This window comes from Dendrobates tinctorius, unplaced genomic scaffold (assembly GCF_039654945.1).
Source record: "Dendrobates tinctorius isolate UK_male_01 unplaced genomic scaffold, ASM3965494v1 ptg000124l, whole genome shotgun sequence".
Classification (NCBI taxonomy): domain Eukaryota; kingdom Metazoa; phylum Chordata; class Amphibia; order Anura; family Dendrobatidae; genus Dendrobates; species Dendrobates tinctorius.
Window position 1 is genome coordinate 4,876,182 of NW_027361792.1, and position 14,290 is coordinate 4,890,471.

Here is a 14,290-nt window from a genome sequence, read left to right on the forward strand (position 1 = left end):
CTGGACATTACCTCCCTGCGTGGCCCTTCTGATCTGTGCTGCTCTGCTGCCATTATATGACAGCCCTGCCATGTTTATAACCTTGGACCAGGGAACCCCCAAAACATACCATTCCTGATACTCTGCTGTGCCATATTGCTATTGAAATGAAGGGGTCAGGAGCAGCAGAGAAACTGAAAGTTTGCTAGAACTGACCATTCTGATATTACACGGTCCCTCAGAAATAACCCCTCACAGGCTCAGCGTAAAAGTCGTCCCTCTGGGGGTGAGGAGGAGAGTGAGCAGGAGGAATTAACCCTTAAGCAGGCGTCCGAACAACTGATGCAGGCCATCTCCTTATCCAGGACATCCCTGACTGGGAACATAGAGGACATGTACACCGAGGTGGGGCGTCTCCGGCAAGATATGCAGGCCATGACGGGGCGCATTACGGCGGTGGAGACAAGGGTGTCCCAGGTAGAAGACACCATCACACCTATGGAAGCCAAACTAACGAAAGTGGCGGGCTCTATGAACACATGGAGGCAAAAAGCAGATGACCTGGAGAACAGAAAGCGTCGGAATAACATCCGAGTTATTGGACTACCGGAACGCTCGGAAGGTCAATATCCGGAGCAGTTTCTAGAAGATTGGCTTAAAACTTCTCTGGGGGACGAATTCTCCACAACATTTGATGTGGAAAGGGCTCACATGGTTCCTACAAGGCCTATTCCTTCTGGAGCCCCACCTAGACCTTTCCTGGCACGTCTCCTCAACTGCAGAGACAGGGATGCGATTCTGCATCTAGCACGGCAAAAAAGTCCCATTAAGTATAACAATGCCACGATCTCGAGTTTCCCAGACTTCTCTATGGAACTTCAGAAACAACGAGCACAGTTCATGGAAATCAAGAAGCGACTCCGGGAGAGTAATGTAATGTACTCGATGATCTATCCGGCCCGACTCCCGTTGGTCCATGATGGTTCTACTTTGTTGTTTTTACGGATCCAGCGGAAGCGACTGAGTGGCTGCGGTCCCACAAAGGGTCTGCTGTGAAGGAATCCTAATGTATCTATTGCTAGTCAGTATTCTTCTAGTACTTGTCTGATTGGAGCTTTGTCCGCAAGCGTCCAAATTACCAACAATAACGGACACTGAGCTCAGTGATGGTATCCCCTTTGTTTTATGATGGGAGCACAGGACTTTGCTCCTATATTGTTTGTTGTTTTTTTACTTTGTTTTTTCTCTAAAGTGGTTCTATGTGTTTTTTAGGTAGAAGTCGCAGCCAATAGCAATCTCAATCTCTATGTGGTGTCTCTAAATTTTACTCGGGTAATGATATACGCCATATTCAGCGGAGTAAAACATGGGGTCTGAGATGACATGTATGACATGGAAAGTGAGAGGTATAAAAAAACCCTCGGAAAAAGATCAAGGTTTTCTCGCAGATCAGACACTATCACCCTCACATTGTGGCCTTGGTGGAGACGCACCTGACAAGGGATACAGCTCGGTGCATGCAGAAGCCTTGGGTACAATGGTCTGTCCATGCATTCCACACTAGCTATTCGATAGGGGTTTCATTGTTTGTACATAGAGATGTTAGATGGGAAGCCAGGGAGACCCGGAGGGATCCTGAGGGTCGCTTTGTTTTTGTACATGCATTGATAAATACCAGGAAATATGTAATCCTACGTGTTTATAATCCCCACCCGGCTAATATGTCCATTCTTCAGAAGGCAATGAGTTTTGCCCTAAATTATTCAGGCGCGGATGTTATCTGCATGGGAGACTTCAATATGGTCATGAATAACTGCCTTGATAAACTGAGATTGGATGATGGAATACCTGGGGGAGTCTCTTCACGGACTGCAACCAAGCTGTCACTATTTATGGGGGGTAGCCGGTGGTTGGATTTGTGGAGGGTGCGTCACCCTGAAGCAAAGGAGTATACCTGTCACTCATCCACTAAGCGCTCTCTATCGCGCATAGATTATATATTTAGATCCAGTGGTCTGGAGATGTGGGTGGATAATATAGAACATGGCAGTAGGGGGATCTCAGACCATAGCCTGGTCATTCTTAAACTTAAATATGGGCAACTAATCAACAGGATAGTTTGGAACCCTTTCTGGTTAAAGTTGATGGTATCTCCCGATAGAACGATCGATCAATTGCGTTGTTTCGTCTCGTCCCACCCAGAACCTCAAGATATCAATTTATTTTGGGATGCCCTTAAGGCATATCTGAGGGGCAGCTTGTCCTCCACAATCTCTTATATTAAGCGGGTAACCTCAAGTGAGGATGATGAGATGAAATACTCGGCTGCTTTTACGATTACTACAGGTCATTATATGAATCTAAAAGTGACTCTGATAATTTGGGGTGTATGGATTACTTGTCAGATGCGACATTTCCTACATTAGATCCTGACCAGCGAGCCCTTATGGACGCTGAGTTCACTGCGGAGGAGATAGAAAATGCCATGACGGACATGGCCTCCGGGAAGGCCCCTGGGCCAGACGGATTCCCTATTGAATTGTACAGAAAGTATTGGGATATATTAACACCACTTCTGATAAAGGTATTTCGGGGAATTTGGGAAGGGGAATCTATGCCTGAATCTTTTTATGAGGCTAATATCATAGTGCTTAGGAAGGAGGGGAAGGACTCTTTGGAATGTGGATCCTATCGCCCCATATCGTTAGTAAATGTGGACTATAAATTTTTTACTAAGATCCTAGCTACCAGATTGAATTCAATACAGAAGGGATCACAGACGGAAGGATGCTTGATTCCTTATGTCGGATCAGATGAGTCAAAATTCCATCAATCAACGGACGTCAGCATACGAGTGCACACAAGCGATCTTTCAGACCGCAGCAGCCATCATTCATATCTGTTTTGTTAGCTGTATTTGTGCCAAATGGAGCTTAGCTCATGCGCTCACCCTCGTAGAGGAAGAAAGCAGAGAGCTACCATGTACGTGATCACATCTGTGATTGTTGCATCTGACTGACTGGATGAAGAATCTAGCCTTAGGTTGCCAGCTTGGCCTGACTAATTGTTCTCTGTGCACAAGAAATAAGCACGTCACAGATAAAGATATCTCAAGAAGTCAAGATGGCATCTGAAAGAAATTTTGCTTTATTTTTACCTCTAGAGTAAAGGCCCAGTCTCACATTACTAGAGCGTTAGCGAGATCGCTGAAACATCACTGATTTTGTGACGCAACATCGACCACACCAGCGATCTCGCTACGTATGACACATAGCGGCGACCGCCCCCCCGCTGGATATGTGTTTGACGCCGACGAGCGACCTCGTTGGCGATGCAGAATTCAGGGACGCAGGCGTGAGTCGTCAGAATAGCTGCTGTGTGACAAGATCCCAACGACCGCCGAGGTGTTATACAGATCGCTGTATCGTTGCTGCGTCATTGAATAGATCTGCCTGTTTGACAGCTCACTAGCGACCATGTAGCGACGTACCAGCGATCCTTACCAAGTCGTATCGTTGTCGGGATCGCTGGAGCGTCGCTAAGTTCAGCCCCATTTCCATAAATGGGGCTGATTTCCGACACTAGTCAAAGCCCTTGGACATGAATGTCAAGGTTTCTGAATAACCACATAATTCCCTTTATTTGCAAGACACAATGCAAGTTCCTATACACAAGTTCGGCAAACAGCTTTCTCTCCCAACTCCCCCATACATAGGGACACTTGGCTCCTCCCGATCATCATCATCACGTGGCGGAAGGCCCCCTACACATCAGACGGTCAGCCAGTCCATCTACACAAGGGCACTAAATCCACAATACAAAGTAAACGTTTGGTAAACTGATGCTGGTACCTGGAAGGCAACTGACTTGAAATTCATTATCTCTTTTGTCAGCTCCTCTGAAAAGGACGCTGATGTGGTGGCTGTTACGTTTTTGTTTTTTTTTTTAATCAAAATCAGTGTTTACTAAATTTAATGAAAGTTTCAGGTTTAGTGCAAGTAAGTGTGTCGCCGTCCTTTCTTTGAGATGGACATTATGTTTATATAGCCTATCACTTGCAGGGTAATCCATATTGAGGACCCGGTCCTACTTGGCCCCTATTCACATTGACATCACTTTCACACATAAGGTTTTAGTACTATAGGTTAGGACTATTCTGTACACCTTAACACTGGTGGGAAGGCTTTTCCGCATTTTTTTTACCAAAAAAATTGTAAAAACCACACAGGCATCTTCAGAGAGGGAACACATCACCCTCATATTGAACATAAGGTATATAATAATATTGCACGCCCCACTTTTCAGCTTTTGAATTTCCACAAAAATTTAAAATAACCAATAAATTTCGTTCAACTTCACAATTGTGTCCCACTTGTTGTTGATTATTCACCAAAAATTCACATTTGGTAGCTTTATGTTTGAAGCATGATATGTGGGAAAAGGTTGAAAAGTTCCAGGGTCCGAATCGAATACTTTCGCAAGACACTGTGATTATTTATATATATATATATATATATATATATATATATATATATATATATATATATATATATATATATATATTTTTTTTACACACACACACATTCCAAGAGGTGGAATTGGAGGTGTGTATACCATACGCTCACTAGGAGTTTTCCAATAACCAGCCTAAAGGTACTGTCACACTTAGCGATGCACCAGCGATCCCGACCAGCGATATGACCCTGTCAGGATCGCTGGTGCATCGCTAAGTGGTCGCTAGTGAGCTGCCACACAGGCAGATCTCACCAGCAACATCGCAGCGGTCGGGGGTCGTTACTTACCTGTCACACTAGGCGATCCTGACATCCTCCCACCCGCGTCCACGCTCGTCGCTCATCTCTCCACAGGAAGCCCAGCAGGAAGCGGACGGCAAGAAACAGTCCTGGACGTTCTCGCGCGATCAGCGATTACCAGCGGGGAAGCCGGTCGGAGGTAAGTATCAGACATAGCGATGTCGCTAGCAATATCGCTATAACGTCACAAAACCAGTGACGTTATAGCGATATTGCTAGCGATATCGCTTAGTGTGACAGGCCCTTAAGAGTGGAAACAGTCACGGCCTTGTCCATCAATCGTCAACCCATTGCGCAATTGTCCTAAGAACTGGCGGCAGCGGAGTTGAATCCTCTGACAAACTCGTGACAGAGGTGGGATCTGTGCAACTCCCCCTGCTGTTATCCGTGACACTTATTTACTTGCAACAGGGTATATGGTCGTTTTGTTACGGTCATAGGTTTTGTCTGCTTAATGGCCAGTGTGAACATGCTAGCAACCTATACTCCAGCTATTTTTTTCGGCTAAGTTTTAGGTTTCTGCACTTAGTGCACATAAGGGTGTGGCCTCCCTTTCTATAAGCTGGACTTTACGTTTTTATAGCCTCCCATTTGCAGGGTATTTGGGACCTGGTCCTGCTCGCCCTTATTCACACTGACGTCACTTTGGCACATGGTAAGTTTTTAATACTAGAGGTTAGGACCATCCCGATTTGGGTACACCTTGATGGTGGTGGGATGAGCTTTTTTGCTTTTTTTGGTCAAAAACAGTGTTTACTAAATGCCCTATGTTATTTATATGTCAAAAATAAATCAAGTGAAACAGTTTCTTTGTATAGAGCACTCGTGTTAAATACAAAAAAAGCAAATAATAAACAATAGTTTAAAACAAAAAAAAGGATGGAAAAATAGAAAAACCAAAAGCTTGCTGTGACACTAGTATTGGCCCCTTTACATTAAATTAGTATGGAAACACATTTTGACTTGCCTTTGGTAAATCACAAAATGAGAATCAACTGTGATTAATAGTCGATGCCCATGTGACATGAAATAGCCAATGAATGATGACTTCAGTGTTGTTAAAAGCCACAAGGTAGGCTCTGTCCCTTTGTCACAATGGTGACGACAAAGGAGCTGTCTGAGGACATCAGAACTGCAATTACTAGCAAACAAAAGACTTACAAAGCGTATAAGGCCATCTCCAAAGACCTTGGTATCCCAGTTTCAACAGTGCCCAGTGTTATTAAGAAGTTGGCCAAGCATGGAACCATCAAGAACCTCCCTGGACAAGGGAAGAGAGGAAAATTGACAAGAGATGTCTTTGAAGGTTTGTGCAAATGGTGGAAAAAAACACCACGTCAAACATCCACAGACCTGAAGGTCAACCTGCAACAGTCTGGAGTCACGGTTTCAACAAGCTCCATACACCGAACACTAAACCAAGCAGAGCTTTATAGCCAAAGGCCAAGGAATAACCCATTGCTGAAGAAAAGACATAAAAAGGAAAGACTGATCTTTGCCAAAGAGTACCTTGACGGCCACAATCCTTCTGGGAAAATGTTCTGTGGACAGATGAAACAAAAATAAAGCTTTTTGGCAATGCAAAGCAACAGTTTATTTACACAGTGCAATTAAATTTATAGAGAAAAGAACACCCTGCCAACAGTTAAGCATGGTGGAGGATCCATAATGCCATTGGAATGCTTTGCTGCATCTGGTACTGGAGGCCTTGACCATATCACAGGAATTATGAAATCAGAGAATTATCAAGAGATTTTAGAGCGAAATGTCCTTCCCAGTGTAAGAAAACTTGGTTTGAGTTGAAAATCATTGATCCTCCAGCAAGACAATGACTCAAAGCACACATCCAAAAGTACATAGGAATGGTTGAAAAAGAAAAAAAATGGACTGTTTTCAAATGTCCAGCAATGAGTCCTGACTCCGGACCTCAAACCCATTGAAAATCTTTGGGGAGAGCTGAAATCTGTCACTGGAAGAAAGAACCCTGCAAACATTCAAGAGCTTGAACAAACTGCAAAGAAAGAGTAGGAGAAAATACCAGCGGAGAAGTGCAAGAAATTTATAGATGGCTGCAAGAAACGTTTGGAGGCTATCATCAATGTCAAAGGGTGTGCAACCAAGTATTAATTAGGGGTGTGTTTATTGCTGCACATGTTGTGTATTCTGTTTCTCCTTTGTTTTTCAACTTACACGTTGCAATTTCAATGTGTTATTGCTCTATTACTTTAAGATAAGATAAAATAATCCTTTAATCGACCCACCATGGGGAAATTCAGAGCATTACAGCAGCAAGGCAGGAACAAGTACAGATACAGTACAGATATAATTTGGACCACTAATTAAAAAATCTTGATGATATAACTTTTTTTGGTACATTTCCATTTATTTCTGAAGATATTGTACAGTTTGTGAAAAAAATGAAGGGACACCAATAATGGTGAGCAGCACTGTACTATTACTATTCACTTACAGCAGGGTATATGTTCATTTTGATTCTGTCTTAGGTTTTGTCCCTGATACATAGGAACACTTGGCTCAAGTGTTTAACGGGGAGAAAGGAGAAAGTCGCAGTGAAATATTTCTGACAAACACTTATTTCCCCTTTTAAAAATAAACAACTCTGCAGCTAAAATCCCACCTCCACGATCCTTCCCACCCCCATCATCATCATCTGGCGGGAGGCCCCCTACACATCAGATGGTCAGCCAATCCAGCTACAATCCCGATGGTTTGGATGACTTCCATCTACACGAGGGCATTAAATCTACACCTCAAAGTAAACTTTTAGTAAACTGATGTTTTTACCTGGAAAGGCGACTGACTGTTGTAATTCTTTATCTCCTTGTTAGCTCCTCTGAACAGAAGGACTCGCGTACAGCTGTCCTGTGTATAGAGAACCAGAAACCTTATCAGAAAAATCACAAATTTACAAATCGCTCATCATTTACTGAAATGTTCTCACACGTAAAAGGATGATTTCATATTGCAGCCCAGCATGAGAAGCAGGTACTTAAAGGGGGTCTGCGATATGGACATTTCCTGCTTCGGTTTTGCACCTTTTGTCTTGGAGGGAGCAGCTTTCACTTAGAAGAGATCTTCTTGGCTCGGCCATCATTGGACTAATACTATTTGCTACCATCATCTCTCTGATAAAAAAAACCCTCTCAGCTGTTTATTTTATTATGCTGATTTTATAACTACTCAGCACTGAGGGGACAAGGTCAGTCTCTGGGCTTACAAAGTTACACCTTTAATCAAATTGCATGTGCCTTTAATTGGAACAATCCTCTTATACCAGCAAAACGTGTCCACTGAGTATAGACGCAGCATCTATGACGCATCCTAAGAACGTGTCCGGAAATGGAGGGCTGTATAAATGATCTGTGTAGGATTATCTGCTGCCACAAGTAAACATCAAATACTCATCTTTATAGAACTGATCATAATATCAATCAGCGGCAGTACCTTGGTTAGAAGCCTCATAATTCTGATGATCTCTCAGGGTCCCAGAGATCGGACCCCCGCCAATGACAGGTGACAGCATATGCAACTGATACACCAAGCATGGCCAAGTAACACTAGGTGGCAGCCGTCATATTATTCTGAAGATTGTTAATCAATCTAAGCTGATTTTGTAGAAATCTTGCTTTTTAAAAGATTTCACATTTTAATTATCTATATATATTTTATAATAATTGCCTCCTTCGGCAGGTCAATGGGACAGGAGGGAGCAGACAGATTAATGCTGCTTTCTGCATTCTGTCCAGTAGGGAATATCCCGGCGGTGGATAGAGGAGGCAAAATTTTGCACCGCAATCAAATTCATGGCGGCAATGATCCTTATAGCCTCCTCACAGATAGCAATATATACTTGGTATCAGAAAACTAATCTAAAACATACAAAAGCACACCCAATCTCAGCAGAAGTAGGCGCTACATATTAATCACAGACTGACATGAATCTTCTCTTTCTTCTTCTGCAGCAGATGGGGTATATATTACATTGTACAGGTGTCACTCATATATACACTCCAATAGAAGATGTGTCTATGGATAATAATTCTGCATTTATGACTCTCAATCTTGTTAATTATTACACACAGTATAATCTCGGACATGTGTGCTCATTACCTGATTGTACAGAGCGCAGATGTGAAGTGCGGTGTTTCCGGAAGCGTTCTGGGCCCCCATATTTGCTCCGTAGAACAGTAGGTGCTCCAGATGCTGGTAATGGCCGTATCGACATGCCTGTGGACCACAAAGAACTTTAGCAACCGAGGCATCTAGTACAACATTACAATGAAAATGTACGGCAACTTCCATTTATTAATTACACCATTCATATACTGTAGTAAACGCACACACACAACCGATTTATTCTTAATACTCCTTTACAGTCTGGACACCTTCCATCTTCTTACACAGCCGAGTCCTGCGTTGCTCCTCTTTGCTTTCAATTCTTCCTCCTCACCTTCCAAGAAATATAGCTTCTTTGCTTTTCAGTGAATCAGGGCTTGTTTTCCACTGTTTTGTTTTTGTTACGAGCTTTAATTTTTATTTTGGGGTCCTTACAACTTCATGATCATTTTTCTGTTCCATATTTTGGGGAAACAAAGTGACCATAAAAAACAGCATTTTTTGCCATTTCTGTGTACCCCAAGAGATAAATATGACACTTCATTAGTTTGGAAAGATATCCATGCTACGATTCCAAATCTGTAATTTTGTAATTAGATTTTATTTATGTGTCAGGAAATGGTTTGTGTGGAGGGGTGATATGACCTGCTATGAATAATTTCTAAATATTTTTTTTTTTGCACATTTTTTTAATCGTCCCCTCCACCAAAGGACTCACATTGCTGCACTCAAATGGTGTTTGATTAAATTTACCAATTTCCTATGACGTCCTGCCACAAGTTACATGTGGCTACAAAAACTTACAAATGGGTCTTCCATAGGCCCATGGCGGTCATGCAACGACTCAAACATCATACAATTTGGAAGGGGCACATCCTCTTATTTGCAAGCTCTCGAATGATGTGGTCAGGATTGACAGCGGCATCCAAGAAGTTAAATTGATGAGACCCACAATCCACACCATATATGCGGTACAAACTTTCGCCGTATAGGTCGCCAATGGATATCTGAGCCGAATAAACTTCGGCACTTGTCCGGGTTCGCTAGGTGCTGATGCCAACCTTGGGAGTAAAGGTCTACGACTTCATTTGTGGACAAATACAGATGAAGGTTCCCTATGGATTTTTTTGCAGTCTGCACAGAGCCTTGCTGTACATTGCTTGCATTGCTGTGAGATCTCTGTACCAGCAGAGGCTGCCACAGTCCTGGTGTAAAGAGCTGGGGAAACTGAACAAGCGGGCTCCCAATTCATCATTTACAAGGAGAAAGTCAGTGTGATCGCTGTCTCCATCAGAAGCTCAGCGTGGTAAGACAAGTCACACAGCAGCATGAATGTTTTATGTAGATGCTGAATGGTACAGATGGCATTAAATAACCAACCACGGATACCCAATGCACTGAACAGCAGGGACAGAGCGCTCCTCATTTATATACTAATGCAAAAAAAGCTAAGCCTGCTCCGGGCCATGTATACTCAGTTGACCATGGTACAGAGTGTAGTCAGATCCTATTATACAGTACACAGCAAGACTTGTGGGGCCTTACCGTTTGGGGTGTTCCTGGTAAACGACAGGTCTTCTGCAGTGATTTTAGTATAACATTAGTCTCCTGGTATATAAAAGGTCTTGTAGAGTGTCCGTAATATACCGCGAGTCTTGAGGGCTATTTGCCGTACACGCCAATTCTTTTGAGGTTTTCACGGTATATTGTGAGTTTTGTGGCGTTTTCTCTATATACTGCAGGTCTTGTGGGGTGTTCTCGGTATATGAAAGGTCTTGTTGCAGGCTCCCCATACATGGCAGATTTTGTGGGGCGTTCCTTGTATATCGTAATTCTTGTGGGGTGTTCTCAGAATAAGACAGGTCTTGTGAGGTGTTCTCAGTATATGAAAGGTCTTGTAGTATGCTCCCTGTGGAGACACGAGGGGTCAGCAGGTGCCCTAGTGTGCTAGCCGGAAACCCATGGACCAGGTATAATTATATCGAACGCCCACTCTCCTTTCCCCATGGGTGTAACACTACTCAGACAACAGAGGGTGAGGGTAAAACAGTGTGGCAATGCTTTATTGAACCAAAAAAACCAGACAAACAACACATAGAACAGTCCCAGCAAAATTCCCAAGATGGTGGAAATCACAGCGTCTCACCCTTCCGCTGACTCGCCGGGATAAGAGCAGCTGTTACTTCAGAGCTTCCAGGGCCGACCAATCCACCTGTGGCACGCACAGAAAGGTGGTAATGACAAGCTTAGGATGATGACAATGTATTGAGGTAAAAGGCCAGGTGACCGGAGGGTCACATCCTGGCTTCTCCAAACATCTCCATGGAGCCAGGTGACCTGTGGGTTCCATTTCTGGCTTTCACAAATATCCATGGGGCTCAGGTGACTGGTGGATCCAAATTCCAAAAACCCCAAACGTATCCATGGTTCATTGGTGGTCAATAGAGCAGATCTGTATTCTTTCCGCCGCGGCCATGGTCCTCTGAGCTTGCATCCTACAGAATGACAAATCTGTGCCCCTCGTGATGGAGCCATTATGTCTTGACTGCTGTCCTGTAGATAGTCTCTGGTCCTTTGGCTGATTGGATGTCTGGATGTATATCTGTATATGGAGTTATATCTTACAGTGGCGCATATATCCTCTTTTTATTGCTAACAACTGTCCTTCAAGCCAGCATCCAGAGGTAAAGGGGAAGAATAGTGACGAGATCAATTTGCATTGTTTAATTATTTAGTCTATTTACATAGTTTTTCCTCTTCTGTTTTGCAAGTCAACAAGCTAGCTGGCATGGACAATGTATAATCAACATCTCAGCAAACATCATTATGCAATTATCCTGTGTCTCTAGTCATCTAGGATAACAGCACAATAGGTCACATCAAATGTCAACTTACAAGTCAATATAGGTTTATACGAATAAAAGCAGGATTTCTGGGCTACTCACCGTAAAATCTGTTTCCAGGTGCCTTCATTGGGGGATACAGGAAACCATGGGTGTATGCTGCTGCGACTAGGAGGCTGATACTATGCACAAAAAAAGTTAGCTCCTCCTCCGCAGTGTACACCCCACCGACCGGCACTAGGATATTCAGTTAGTGAGAAAGTAGGAGAAGCAACAAATAAAAGAGAAAGAAAAAATACAATCTAAATCTGTAACAATATAATACAGTAAACAGAGCTGTTAAACTTGGGAAGGTGCTGTGTCCCCCTATGAAGGCTCCGAGAAACAGATTTTACGGTGAGTAGCCAAAAAATCCTGTTTTCTCTATCACTTAATTGGGGGACACAGGAAATTATGGGACGTCCCAAAGCAGTACTCAAGGGGAGGGAACAGCAGAAAACTCCATTCAGGTCGGAGAACTCACTGCTGCCTGCAAGGTCTTTCCACCTAAGCTGGCATTCGCCGAAGCGTGGGCATGGACCCTGATAAATGTTGTGAACATGTGGATGGAGGACAGATTATCGCTCTGTAGTGCTGCAGGGCGGAGATCCTATGAGTACCGCCAGGAGGCGCACACTGCCCAGGTAAATTGTGCCTTAAACCCAGAAAAAGGCGCTCTGCTCTGACCCGGTAAGCCTCCAATTGCCGTCCGGATCCAGCGACGGGCAGGAAAAAAAAAAGCCTGTCCGAAGATGCCGAGAAGGGGCGGAGCTAACTGCTGGAATTAGGCCATCCTGAAGCCGGGGCCTAAATTTATAACTGAGGCCTACGGAGCCAGGGGAGGGCGGTGCAGAGGCCCAAACTGCCTAACGGGTAACCCAGAATGAAGGGTAATCCAGAATGAATGGGGAAACAGGCCGCCTATAGATCAAAAATGGCCTATATCTAAAAGGAAGGCCCTGTACTAGAGACTCTGAATAAAAGATAGGGGAAAAAGAAGGCCCATCTAACTACAAACACTTTAACAATAAACAACTAAGGAGATAGAGGGGCAGTAAAACTCATCCATCTGTTTTTTCTTCTTCTTTATCTTTTTCTTTGTCTGGATCATCTCCACTGAAATCTCTGGGCACCATACAGAGAGAGAAGAAAGGGAGATGTACCTCTCCATCCGGACTTTCATTGGACGTCCGAGTCTCTTGGGAATGTGGGACATCCATGCCTACTGAAACTGACAGGCTCTGGTGGGAGAGTGGGTAGGAGACAGGGGCCAGGACCAATGTCCGGTCACCTAAACACTCTTCTGTGTTAGGGGTTGGGTCCTGCCGGCTAGACATATGAGGATACGGTGTGGCAGTACACGCCAAACTCATAGTCTCTACGTGGGAGTACAGTTGTGACTGTTCACACTGTATCCCTCCAAAAGTAAGAAGATCCATCTGAAAAGAAACAAAAAACACTGAGGTAGATATGGGTCTAGTAAAAGACCCATGTCCACCTCCTACTGACACTAAGCTAAAATGAATATTCTAGTGCCGGTCGATGGGGTGTACACTGCGGAGGAGGAGCTAACTTTTTTTGTGCATAGTGTCAGCAGTGTACACCCATGGTTTCCTGTGTCCCCCAAATAAGCAATAAGAGAACGGCTGTGCTTTATTGACCAACCAGAAAGAAACACATAAATTCAAAAGTCAACATATAGATAACAGTCAATGAATCCTGGCTTACTGAAAACAGACGTCTGGTTAATTAAGATAAAATGCTGTGAGGTCACATTCCCCAAACAAGGCAGGTCTCATGAAGTGTTTTTTTGTATATGGCAAGTCCTGTGGAGTCTTCTCAGTATACGGCAGGTATTTTGGGGGGGGGTTATCAGTATAAGGCAGGTCTTGTGGAGTGTTCCTTCTACATGATAAGTCTTGTGGGGTGTCCTCACTATACAGCGGGTCTTGTGGGGTGTTGCCGGTATAAGGCAGGTCTTGTGGGTTGTTCCCAGTATACTGCAGGTCTTGTGGGCTGTTCCCAGTATATAGTGGATCTTGTGGGGTGTTCCCAGTATACGGTGGATCTTGTGGGGTGTTCCCAGTATATGGCGGATCTTATGGGGGGATATTCCCAGTATACAGCCGGTTTTGCGGGATATTCCCAGTATGCAATAGATCTGGTAGTGTGCTCCCCGTACAGGGCAGATCTTGTGGGGTGTTACTTGTATATGGTAAGTCTTGTGAAGTTTTTCCGGTATACAGCAGGTCTTGTAGGGTGTTGAGATATTCCAAGTAAATGGTGGTCTCGCAGAGTATTCTGGGCATACGGCAAGTATTATGTAGTATTCAAAATATATGGCAGGTCATATGAGGTGTTCCCTGCATACGGCAGGTCTTGTAGGGTGCTGGTGATGTATGGCGGTCTTGTGGTGTGTGACCTACATATGGCAGTTCATGTGGGGTGATACATAGGCATTACTACAGAAGAGATACT

General features: G+C 43.8%; 1 protein-coding gene across 5 annotated transcripts in view; it reads right to left on the reverse strand.

The window, feature by feature from the left end:
* Nucleotides 1-14,290, reverse strand: part of SHANK2 (SH3 and multiple ankyrin repeat domains 2) — a 641,049-nt gene that overhangs the window by 410,858 nt on the left and 215,901 nt on the right. For all 5 annotated transcript variants that reach the window (XM_073541767.1, XM_073541764.1, XM_073541768.1 and 2 more), the window contains 2 exons: nt 8,925-9,041; nt 7,599-7,676 (listed from right to left, as the gene is read on the reverse strand). In XM_073541767.1, the coding sequence (XP_073397868.1) occupies nt 7,599-7,676; nt 8,925-9,041 (195 nt within the window). The remainder of the gene's footprint in view (nt 1-7,598; nt 7,677-8,924; nt 9,042-14,290) is intronic.